This window comes from Penicillium chrysogenum (assembly GCF_028827035.1).
Source record: "Penicillium chrysogenum strain IBT 35668 chromosome Unknown utg000004l_segment0_segment0, whole genome shotgun sequence".
Lineage (NCBI taxonomy): Eukaryota > Fungi > Ascomycota > Eurotiomycetes > Eurotiales > Aspergillaceae > Penicillium > Penicillium chrysogenum.
The window spans coordinates 3,011,649-3,023,528 of NW_026622752.1; the positions used below are offsets into that span (position 1 = coordinate 3,011,649).

General features: G+C 50.9%; 4 protein-coding genes across 4 annotated transcripts; 3 read left to right on the forward strand and 1 right to left on the reverse strand.

The window, feature by feature from the left end:
• Window positions 1-74: 74 nt before the first annotated feature.
• On the forward strand, window positions 75-777 carry N7489_007099 (MARVEL domain-containing protein; the record flags this gene model as incomplete). The annotated part of the gene is made up of 4 exons (XM_056712849.1): window positions 75-221; window positions 290-393; window positions 449-571; window positions 630-777. The coding sequence occupies 4 exons, from the start codon at window positions 75-77 to the stop codon at window positions 775-777; spliced, it is 522 nt and encodes a 173-aa protein (XP_056566564.1).
• Window positions 778-1,522: 745 nt separating this feature from the next.
• nte1 (lysophospholipase) lies at window positions 1,523-6,090 on the reverse strand (the record flags this gene model as incomplete). Its single annotated transcript, XM_056712850.1, has 2 exons — window positions 1,523-5,753; window positions 5,816-6,090. The coding sequence occupies 2 exons, from the start codon at window positions 6,088-6,090 to the stop codon at window positions 1,523-1,525; spliced, it is 4,506 nt and encodes a 1,501-aa protein (XP_056566565.1).
• A 1,016-nt stretch (window positions 6,091-7,106) lies between these two features.
• On the forward strand, window positions 7,107-10,659 carry N7489_007101 (putative vesicle-mediated transport protein (Imh1); the record flags this gene model as incomplete). The annotated part of the gene is made up of 3 exons (XM_056712851.1): window positions 7,107-7,551; window positions 7,606-10,564; window positions 10,617-10,659. The coding sequence occupies 3 exons, from the start codon at window positions 7,107-7,109 to the stop codon at window positions 10,657-10,659; spliced, it is 3,447 nt and encodes a 1,148-aa protein (XP_056566566.1).
• A 366-nt stretch (window positions 10,660-11,025) lies between these two features.
• Window positions 11,026-11,609, forward strand: N7489_007102 (GNAT family N-acetyltransferase; the record flags this gene model as incomplete). The annotated part of the gene is made up of 2 exons (XM_056712852.1): window positions 11,026-11,047; window positions 11,125-11,609. 2 exons carry the CDS (start codon window positions 11,026-11,028, stop codon window positions 11,607-11,609), a joined length of 507 nt encoding a protein of 168 aa, XP_056566567.1.
• Window positions 11,610-11,880: the final 271 nt, after the last annotated feature.

The window sequence follows — 11,880 nt, forward strand, 5'->3', positions numbered from 1 at the left end:
AGGCGTGTCATACTCCGCCTTATTGCACCACTTTTTCAGTTTTTGTATACTTCTTAGTCCTTTCACTACACACAATGCTCTTCTCAACAACCATCACTCGCCCACTGCAACTGCTCACTCGCGTCCTGCAGTGGGCTAGCGCTGTCATTGTCATGGGCCTGACCTCGTTCTTCATCAACCGCGGTCCCCGTGGCCTGCACACCATCTACCAGGAAGTCATTGTACGTTATTCGCGATTTCTTTCATTAACCGATCATCATAGAGCCACTGTCTCTAACCGCAAGCTTAGGCCGTCCTCTCAGTCGTCTTCTTCCTTCCGGCCTTCATTTCCCCATTCATGCCCTCGTCGTTGAGCAGATTCGTGCTCGCTATCGACGTCATCTTCTCCTACCTGTATGTGAACCTCCAATCATATTGTCTACATCGAAGTCTCTAATATCCATTCTAGCTGGTTGACTGCCTTTATTTTCGCCGCAACAGACTACAGCGGGAGCCGGTGCTACGGGGCTATCCCCGCAGGCGTCGATTGCAAACGCAAGAGGGCCAATGAAGCTTTTATCTTCCTAGCCTTGTAGGTGGCCCGAATTCTCCCACCTGCTGTCAATTGGTGAAAACTAATGTCGTTGCAGTATCTTCACTTTCTTTGGTATGATCCTTGAAGTCCTTGGCCTCTGGGCCTATCGCAAGGAAAACAGCACCCACCACACCAATGATAAGGCCAATTCTGGGACCCGTGCACCTCTTGATGCGCCCGCAGCTCCTGCTGGAACTGTCTAATCAGTGTGCCCGTCTACCTTCCTGGGCGGATATACGTCTACTATCACTTGGCAAGGTCAATGGTTGTGGATGTACCATTTACTGGTTAAGGAAGCCGACTTGAGCTTACTTTACGTTGTATTTGGACTTTTGATTTCTCTCTACCTGGACTCTTTTTTGGGGGTTTTACCTTGATGAGCTTGGATTTGGCGGTGGCTGGATTGAACATATGTTACTACGAGCCGGGGAGTGGAGCAGGGTGAGGTTGATATCGATGGATAGTACTCAAGAGTTGGGGATACCTTTGTTCAGTGTGCTTTCCTTTAATACCTTAATCAATTAATTACTTCATACTGTAATCGAAGCCTTGAGTGCTCGATATCGTGTGATATTTTCCCTTCCTTAATCAACATCCATGGATGTACAAGATGGTATGACTACATGTACGTACATACTTAAGCGGCTTCTGTTAACTCCCTAGCATTAGCTTTTTCTTTTTCTATAACCCCTGTCAGGAATAAGAACCTTGGAAGCGAATGCCACGAATGCCAGCAAAACTATATTTGTATTCTCTGTCTGGCTATTTACTGTATACGCTGAATGTACAGGTTCTATAAAAGAAGTCGCCCAATCGGTATCTCGCGCGAGGAAAAAAAAAAAGAAAAAGAAAAAAAGCAGTGTTGAACACCAATACTAAAAGGTCAAGTCGTTGCTTCAGGGACTCGGAATATCGTGCAGAGCGAGTTGAAGGATCATGTTGAAATGGTTAGATACTAGCTCGCCGAGGAGCCATCGTCCGCTGCAGCTTGCGCTTTTCCTCGGTTTCCTCCGGAATAGGCAGTGAGCCTTCGCTCTTCAAGCGGTCGAGGAACTCCTTTCCATATGCGTAGCCGACTTGGTATATCTCGTCGAATTTGCCGAATTCTAGGGTGCCGTATGGGTCGATAGGAGGACGCATGTATAGACAGCCAGCCGTACTCTTTGCTCGCTCGAGATTGTCGAACGATGAGACATAGGCCAGTCGTGCTTGTATTTCGGAAAGTGTAGGTGGGTTCGGGAGTGAGGAGAAGGGGTTCCAACGGTTAAACACTGACCAGAATCCTGACAGCGAGTCTCCGAATCCCTGGGGGGTGTTGTCGTCGATAGACCCAACGTCAATTGCGAATATGACATTCGCTCCAAGACTCTTCATATGTGCCACGGTGAGATTGTCGATGTAGCCACCGTCCAGGAGCATACTGCCTTCATCACAGATAGGAGGCATCAGGCCGGCCAGAGTCATCGAGGCCCGGACATACCGCCAGACGTAACCAGACGAGTGATACTCAATTCGGGATCGACTTATGTTAGTTGTGTTGCAGTAGAACTCCAACCAGAAATCTTCAATTTGACTGTCTCCAAAGGTCTTGAAGATTCCCCGGTTGAACTCATGGCCCGTGGTGTAGGAAACAGTGGGATAGGTCAGGTCCAATGCAAATCGCCACATACTCCCCATGCGCCCAGAGAACTTCTTGGCTCGCCCGTACATGGGAACAACGTCAGCGTCACGCGCGTACAGAGCTCCAATGAAAGAACCGATCGATGTGCCACCAATGATATCAATTGGGATGCCGGCCTCCTCCAGCGCTTTAATGACGCCAACTTGCGAAATACCACGCGCTCCACCTCCGCCCAGTACAAGTCCGACAGACTTGCCGCATAAACGCCGAGCCAGCCGATGGAAATCACCCTTGAAAGGGGTTTGCGGGGAATAGAGTGGAGTTTGTTGTGCACGCCGGGACGTGTACCTTTGGATTTCAGCTTGCAGAATTTGCACGCGCTGCTTCAGCACGGTGCCGAACTTCTTACTCGGCGGGTGCGAAGGCTCAGTGGTCGAGCGGAATGCCATTTGAATGTGGTGATGGCCACCGTTGATCCACACCCGGTTTTTCAGCCATTCTCGAGTGAGTCCAGGTGAACAGTATCGTTCCGCGTGTAAAAGAACGAGTTCTTTACGAGCAGTGGTCTTCATACCCAGCAGGAACCGCTCATATTCACCAATTCTGGGCGAAGACTCTGCGAGACCCACCAACAATATAGAATCAGCTTGCGCGATGCAAGTTTGAGTCCACGGTGCGTTCACGTTGGTGTCAGCGATGTACAAGACCATTCCGAATTTCTCTTCAAGGTCAGCCAAGTATTGGGAAAGCTTAAGCTTTCCCATCTTACTGAAGGCATGGCGACCCAAGTGGTTCAAGATGGTCGCTTGGTTGAGTGATGTGACACCTCTGGTCACACCAATTTGGTGCAACGCCTGCAAGAGCCTATTCCCAAATTCCACGACCGGGACGCCAGCCATGACCGGAAGGATTGCCACGGTGCGAAGATTCACTGTTGAGGTTGCAGTCTGAACACCGCCAGCATGTCCTTGTTCAATACCTTTTTCAGACAGCGGATGCTCGACTAAGTCACGCATTCGCTGAGCAATAAGTTTAGAGACCTGGATGGTAATTCCAGGATGTTCCTGGGCGAGGCTGTTGAAAAGAGACCGGGGGAACTTGGCTAGCTCGGTTTCGCGAATAGCGTGCAAAGTAGATGGTCTTGTAGATTCAGTCATGACCTCGAGTTCGCCAACGCTCTCACCCTGGCCGTGTTCGCCAACGACAGTGATCTTGGCATTTGGTCCCTCAAGGACAGACCTCAGACGACCGTTCAGAACAAGATAAATAGCATCACTTTCATCCCCTTGGTGATAAATCACCTGTCCTGCGCTGACCTGCACCCACTCTAGCGCAAAATCAATGTGGAGCAGTAAACGGGGCAGCAGTCTTGTCAACCGCTTCGCCAGCGTTAACAGAGCAGTTGGATGTCTATCTGCGATTCTCTCGAGGGAAGCACGGGGAAGGAATCCGACGTAAACATCCGTCTTGGCCACAACATCGGTGTACGAGCGGTACGATGCAAGAGCACCTACATACCCTTGAATGCCACCAGGTTTGATCAGGTATAGCGATTTGCGGGACTGGGTCTTCCGTCGAGGGTCGTTGCCGCCCGCTGCACCAGGGCTGCGCGACGATGCTGTCGTTGTTCGTCTCAACTTCGGGAATAGGTCCTCTTGTGCTTGCGAGGCAGACCCATGAGAGGCCCCAATTAGGGCATCATCGCGCTCATTCGCCGGAATACCCGCGTCCAAGAATCCATCAATGACGTAGTAGAGGCCTGGATGGCGCTCACCCTGTTCCACCAGAACCGAGCCTTGTGGAAAGTAGACTACCTCCATGTCATGGAGGAGGTCTTCCCGTAGGTTGATGATAGGAGAGGTTCCACCTGCACTCGTCACTGACATCGAGGACATCATGGATTCGGATTCAGCGTCACCAGAGCCTTCGTAGGGATCGATGAAACCAAAGGCATTGGAGAAGACGGCCTTCTGGCGGCGGTTATCGTAGGAGAGAAGTCTTGGCGACGCCTCGCCAGAGTGGCTCCTCTTGCGCAGAGTATTGCGTGTGCCTTCAGTGAGCCCAATCCCCTTCATGATACAGTCCAAGATCGACTCGCGGAAGATAGAGTCCTCGTCAACTGACTCACTTCGCTGGAAAGTCGAGGGCAGGGCATTCCTTGCAGCAGTGGATACAAATTGAGGTTGCTCCCGCTCAGTAAGAGGAGACTGGAGGCGAGGTGCCAAATGATCATGTCGCGGTCCAAACCGAGACAATTGTATTGTTGATAGCAGGTCACCGGGGCTGACACCTGCCGACTCCCTGTCAATGAACGCCGGTGATGACCTTTGTGGGGTTAAGGGTTTGAGAGGACGCTCACTGGCCGCCTTTGCTTGTAAAAAGGCTTCTTTTCTGAGAGTACTGCTCGAGCGTCCTCTACGGCTGGCAGAAGGATTGTGAAGAGCAATGCCTTTTCCAACTTCCTCCGGTCCCAATCGATCTCGCTCTCGCGTGAATTTGTCCTTTAGGCGATCCAAGGCACTCCCTCGAAGATTGTTCGGAAGGTCCCAGGAGGTGAATTTAGACATTTGCCGTTCTATGTCCAAGACTTCGCTGGTCAACCCCAGATAAGAATGCGCTGTAGCGAATGTGACCCGCTGGAGACGTGTCAGGATAACCTGAACAATGTGCGACGTTGCCCGTGGGTAGACTCTGGTCAGTCGGCGGAATGCGCTCGCCGGGATGATAGCAATCGTTGTGTCCACTGTAGCCCGTGCCACAATATCTGGGTGTACAGACTTGCGACGTTTTCTCCGGGCATTTTGCTTACTCTCAGACTGCGGGGTCTCGCTGGGGTCCTGTCTGGGCATGGAATGGCTCTCTCCGAGGTTCAGCGGAGGCACCGGTGGCAATGTATCACCAGATTCGCGGGCTGCAATGTTCAAGTCCCCGGCATCTCTCACGGTCGACCCGGGACTGAGGGCGAAGGTATCAGGCACATGGGTCTGGCCCAGGGTAGGACTCGATATACTGGAGCCGTGGCTTCCCGAGTTGCGGAGCTCGATGTCTTCAGTAAACAGCTGAAGAATAGAGAACAAAGATGACATCGAAGCGCCGTTCTTGACCTCAGTAAGGAGCTGATAGCCCTGTCGGTTGTGAATGTTCCGGCCCTCCTCGTCTGAGGAGGCATCATCCATGTGGAGATTCTCTTGCGAGCCTGACTTCCGTTCGCGTGCAGACTTCACGAAGATCTGGACCAGCCCATCCACAACCATGCAGAAGCCCTTCTCCTCCTCCAGCATCAGTGTCTCCCCCGCAATCAGCTTCCTCGTCTGCATCGTCCGGGTCAATTCGTGAAAGACGGGCCGTTCAAGGTAGCCAAAGACTTTGATAGCGCTGAGGAATTCATCGAGATAATTGGCAAGCCCTGGCTTTGAATCCCCTTCCTGGATATCAGGGAACAAATCGACCTGGGCTTCTTTGCGTTGAGGTTCTGGGGGCAGGCGACTGTACATGTTCAGGTACCGGTAACGGATGAACCAGCTGACGGTCGATACCAGGGCAAGGAATATTAACATTCTAAGGGTGATCAGCAACAGTCAAGGAATAAAGTGAAGAGCAAGAGCAAGACCAAGACCTACATGGTGGTGAAATTCATGGTGAAAGTCAAGCTCATAGAGAAGAGCGTGAAGAGCCATGTGGGCAGTGTAAGCGTCGCGAATGTGATTATCGAGTAGAGAACGCTTGGGAGGGTATGAAATATGAGGGTAAAAACCCATCCGATCCACCCCGCCATGATTGAAGGAGGAGGGGACGGTGGGGGTTGAGAGAAAGAGGCGCTGGAAGCGACGGTATTAATTGAGGTTGGAGTTGGAGCCGTTAGGCTAAGAGCCAGCGATGGGGCCAGGCCAACCATGTTAGACACATGCAAAATTGGAGAGCTCCGCTTTGTGGTCCAGGTCTAAGGTTGAGACTAACTAAGATAGACTTAGATCGAATTAGAAGTGAACCCAATGGGGCCTATTAGGCCTAAAGATTGAAAGCATCACTGTACAAGTGAGTGAGTATGTTGTAGGAGGGATGATGAGAAGAGGTATTCCCAAGTCACCTGCTTTTTATTAAAAGCCGAGGCGGAATGTGAGAGGATCATTTTGTATGCGAAGTAGTGTTTTAGTAGTATTCTACTAGTATTGTAATATTTCTGTTAATTCTATTATCCAACTAATATTCTATTATACGATTCTACAATATTCTATAATTCTATGACCCGATGATTCTATGATTCCACCGTAACAGGCCAATCCACAGTGATGTAATTGTTTACAATCTTTGTAGATAGCAACAGTTGAACTTCAATTTTTTACCTATTAATAATTAATAATAAAAATAAGAGCAATTCCACCTAGGTAGGACATGAATCAAGAGATTACAGACCCCCTCGTTGATGCTTTCATGTGTTCTCTATGACCCTTTCTCACCGAGAAGAACAGTAAATATATATATATATGCGACATTGCATTTTCCCAGAACATATCCGACTAGAACATTGAAAGAATAACAAGCTAAACAAAATACATTAGATACAATTATACTGAGAGTACAGATAGATTATTAATAAGATATAATCATTTTTTATTGAGTTCAACTCTCCAAATATGCCCAGGTCCCAGGTGTTGTGTTGTGTTTGTACAGGAAAGAGAGACAACCTTCCACATGGCAATTCCGCCTTGGCCCTGGGTACTTCCAACCTTGGAAACCAATGCTCCCCCTCACTTCCCTTTACCCACTGCTACTCTTTTTGTTTTTGGCCAATACCTTTGCCAGTGGTCTTGCGTTTCTAGATTCTATTGTCGTCTGGGTTCTCAGAACCGCGGCAATGTTTCAGGTACCTATCTGCTCTTTTGACAATGTCATGCGCCTTGCGTTCTAACAATGTCACAGCGCCTCCGCGACGCCATCGACTCTCGCATTGCAGAGGAGCAAGCGCGTCAAAAGTCTGCCCAAGAGAATATCGAACGTTCCAACTCCGCTCGCCGTCCGCTCGGGCGCAACCAGTCCCCGAGTCGGCGCTCCCGTCCGAGACGCAACACCGGCACCCCCGTTCGAGGCCCCGACCCAAAGGAGTTTGAGGCTGAATTCGCCATCGGTGACGATGAATTCAGCAGGTCCGGTACTCCCCAAGCAGATACACCGGAGGCTGCCTCGGAAGTAAGGGCCTCTAACGAGGGAGAGGGCGAGATGGCCGAAGGAAAACCGGCGGAGACGCCCGAGAAAAAGACAGGAGAGGAGACAGAGGCCAAGGAAACACCGGCTGTGCTTCCACCTGATGTGCGTGCGAAACTCCGACGACTTGATAAGCTGGAATCTCGATACCATGGTATGCATCTGTCCAACCAGACTTGTAGGGCTTAAGGCTAACTAAGCATATTAGAATTGCTCAAGGCTTACCGCACTGCTCACTCGCGCGTCCTATCCATCGAACCCTTCGAAGCTGCTTTGCGCGAGAATACCCCGCTGACCTCGATCGCCGAACCCAAAGCCTTCACAGAATACCTCAATCAGTCAAGCCTGAAAAGCGATATGGTTATGGAAGAGCTGAAGCGTGTCACCGAAGAAAGAGAAGACTTCAGAAAGAAGTTTGAAGAAGCGCAGAAGGCTACCAAGGAGGCTTTGGATGAGGTTACTGGCCTCGAAAAGGAGAAACCCCAGACGGACACACCCAAGGGGACAGACGGGACCGGCGAACAGGCCAGCGAAGAGTTCTTCTCGTTTGATAACGAAGTTCCCCGATTGGAAGGCGAACTCAAGGAGAAGCAAGGAGAGGTCGAGAACCTTAAAACAGAGGTCGAAAAGCTCAAGCGCGACATGTCTGTCACCCGCGAGTCGACCGAAGGCATGGTGCAGAATTTGGAGACAGCTACCCGCGAGCTGGTTGAGCTGCGTGAAACCAAGGATAATCTAGATGCAGAGCTCATGACTCTGCAAACCTCCAAGAAGGCCGATGTCGATGACCTGAAGGCGAAGCTAGCAACTACGGAATCATCTCTTACATCAACCACATCCGAGGTTGAGAAGCTCAAGTCGCAACTCAAGGAGAAGAGCGAGGAAATCGACAAGCTCCAGAAACAGGCTTCCGAAAAGACTGAGCCTGATTCGGACCTCGCTGCTGAGTTGGAGGCGACTAAGGAGGAGAAGAAATCCAACGAGAAAAAGCTCGTTGTGCTCCAGGGCTTAGTCGACAGCCTCCGATCTCAGCTTAAAGACAACGAGTCGACAGTGTCGAAATTGAAGACCGAGATCGACGAGAGATGCGAATATTCTGCCAAACTACAGGACATGTTCGACTTTGTGGATGAGAACCTGAAAGAGAACTCGGCATGGGTATCTGCTAAGGAGAGAGTCTTCGCTGGAGAGTTGGCCGACTTCAATGAGGTTGTTAAGACCCTGGTGCCGGTCACGGAAGAGCCCGCTTCTGCTGTCCCTGCTCCTGCCCCTACCGGAGGAGAGACACAGCCTGCTCAAACTGCAGGTGGTGGCGGCAGTGGAGGGAAGAAGAAGAACAAGAAGAAGAAGAAGGGCGGGAAACCGGAGGAACCTTCTAAGCCGGATGACGCAGCTCCTGCAGAGGAATCATTACCAGAAGCGCCTGCCACAGCCACAACTACCAAAGAGCTGGATGAACTCAAGAAGAAGATCGAATCACTCACCCAGCAATTATCCGAAAAGGAGGCCGCCATTGACCGTCTCAGTTCTAAGCTAAAAGGAGAGGACAGTTTGAAGGAGGAGATTGAGTCCCTGCGCGATGAGCTTATCAACATCGGCCAGGAGCATGTGACAGCCAAGGACAGGATCAAGGAGCTTTCAGCAGAAAAGACTTCTCTTGAAGAAACTATCAGCAAGCTCGAGAAGGAATTGGCGGAACTCCGCGCTAGCAACGCTTCGACCTCAGCTGATTCGGCGAAGGTGCACACCTCACTCAAAGAGGAATTCAATAACCTCAAGGTCCGCTCCGCAACCTTAGAGACCGATCTTTCCGCCGCCCAGCAGCTGGCTGCCACTCGGTTTAAAGACCTCACAGACCTCCGCGAAACGCTCCAGAAGGTCCAACCCGAGCTGCGCAGCCTGCGTGCTGAGTCTTCGGAGTTGAAGACCCTAAAAGAGACTCTCACCAGCAAAAATTCCGACCTGAAGGCCCTTGAGGGCAAGCATGAGGATCTGCGTGCTGAGCTGAAGACCTTTAAATCAAAGATCTCGGAGCGCGACGCAGAAGTGGGCACCCTCAATAAGAAGATCCGACAGGAGACCGACAGCCGATTGAAGGCCGAGGAGAACCTTACTGTTGCCCAGTCTAACCTGCGTTCTGCCGAGAGCAAAAAGCAAGATGCCATCAATGCCAGAGACAAGACTGCTGGCGACCTCTCGAAGGCCCAGGAAGGGTTGAAGAGTACTCGCGCCAAGATGCGGGAGATGGATGAACAGATTTCCCAGCTGAACAAGGAACTCGGAAGCCTCCGAGATGAGATCCAGCTCAAGACAGCTCAGTACACCAGCGCCCAGAGTCTGATGAACAGTATGCGTGATCAGACTACGGAAGTTGCAATGCAAATGAAGGAGGCCCGTGAGCGATGCGAGAGCTTGGATGAAGAATTGGCTGACGCTCACCGTCTGCTGAGCGAGCGAACGCGCGAGGGCGAGACCATGCGCCGTCTGCTCAATGATATTGAGGGTCGTTCGGAATCCAAGGTGCGAGACTTCAAGGAACGCATGGAGGCTGCTATCGAAGAGCGGGACCGCGCCGAAGATGAAGCCAGCACCCAAGGTCGACGCCGTGCTCGCGAGATGGAAGAGCTCAAGGGTAAGGTCCGTGAAGCTGAGCGCGCCCTGCGCACGGCGGAGCAGGACAAGGAGGAGCTTGAACAGTCCCAAAAGGACTGGCGCCGCCGTCGTGATGAACTCGAGTCAGTGTCAGAAAAGTCATCACAGGAAGTGACGGAGATTCGACAGGCCATGGCTGCTCTACGCGACGCCCTTGACGAAAGTGAGAAGCAAGTTCGCGACCTCGAAAAGGACAAGGCAGAGCTTCGTCGCTCAGTGGAAGAGACAAACAGTCGACTGGAGAAGCTTCGAAGATCCCACAAAACACTTGGAGAAGACGTGCGCCTGCGTGGCTCCCCTTCAGGTCGACAATCCTCGCGGTCATCTATGGATTCAGGCTCTCGCCGGACAGTTGTATCTCCTGGTAGGAATGAGACTCCTCTCGGCCCACCCAGCAATGCATCCATTGACTACATGTACTTGAAGAATGTCCTCCTCCAATTTTTGGAGCAGAAAGACAAGAACTATCAGAAGCAGCTGATCCCTGTTCTGGGCATGCTGCTCCATTTCGATCGGTGAGTTTTCTACTGGAATTTCCTCTTTAACAATGGTCACTAACGTATATAGAACCGATGAGCAAAAGTGGATGTCGGCCATCATGTCCAAATAATTGGCGTCTATACCCATAGGCGTGGGATACTTATCTGAGTCCCTTGCTCTGTACAATACCATTCTGTAAAGATAATACTATCTTCAAATGTTCCTCTATCGAATAAAAAGAAAAAGGTTACTGTCTAACCCACTGATGTCCTTTTGCCCGCCAAGAAAGCATTAAGATATCCCATGGATTAGCACTTTATCCCTAAAGAAGAAATCGGTAAGATTGCCTAATGCGGGATAGTAAAATCCTGGGGTTGTCACGAAGCTTAGCCCAAAAAAATGAGGCGCGTATATACTAGCAACTACAAAAGTCAGAGAGCGAAAAAGTCCTCTGATCTCTGGACTTATGGATTATCTGCGTCCTCTCTCCAACACTATGGCCGACCAACCTACTATTCGTCTCGCGACCCCCGAGGGCAAGTGCATTGACCAAGCTTCTGAGCGCGTTGCACAGACACCAACTAACACCAGGTAGATGTCCCCCTCATCCTTCAATTCATCTGCGAACTAGCCGACTACGAAAAAGCCCTCCATGAAGTTGAAGCGACCGAAGAATCCCTCCTAGCAACCCTATCCTTCCCCGATACCCCGCCCAAGCGCGGCGCGGTCTACACAGCTCTCATTACCCCGCCGCCTACCGCGGAGACCCCGAACCCGATCCCCGTTGGCATGGCTCTGTACTTCTACAACTACTCAACCTGGCGATCTGCCCCTGGTATCTACCTCGAGGATCTGTATGTGCAGCCCAGCGCGCGCGGTAACGGGTACGGCTTCAAATTGCTCAAGTACCTTGCCAAGCAGGTGCTTGAGGTGTCGGGTCGGCGGTTGGAGTGGAGTGTGCTCACGTGGAACGAACCTAGTATTAAGTTCTATGAGCAGGTTGGTGCGCGCGGTATGGACGAATGGATGAAGATGATGGTCGAGGGGGATGCGTTGACTCGTTTGGCGGAGGGTGTGTAGAGGGATGTATGGACGGGGTAGGGTAGGGGAGTGTTTCCGGAGTACTATAAAACGGACTGGGGACGATCGTTTCAGAGTGATTCATCTATATTGTTAGAGCGTTGCAGATTGAGGGCGAAAATGGGCTATACATGTGCGTCTAGCAGATATCTATGATCACAGCTATATATGGCTCAATCTTATATTTCAACATGAAAATGAAATCGATCTATATACGAGAATCCCAATCCCACATCATAAATGCAATTAAATATGTAAAACAGACGGAGTA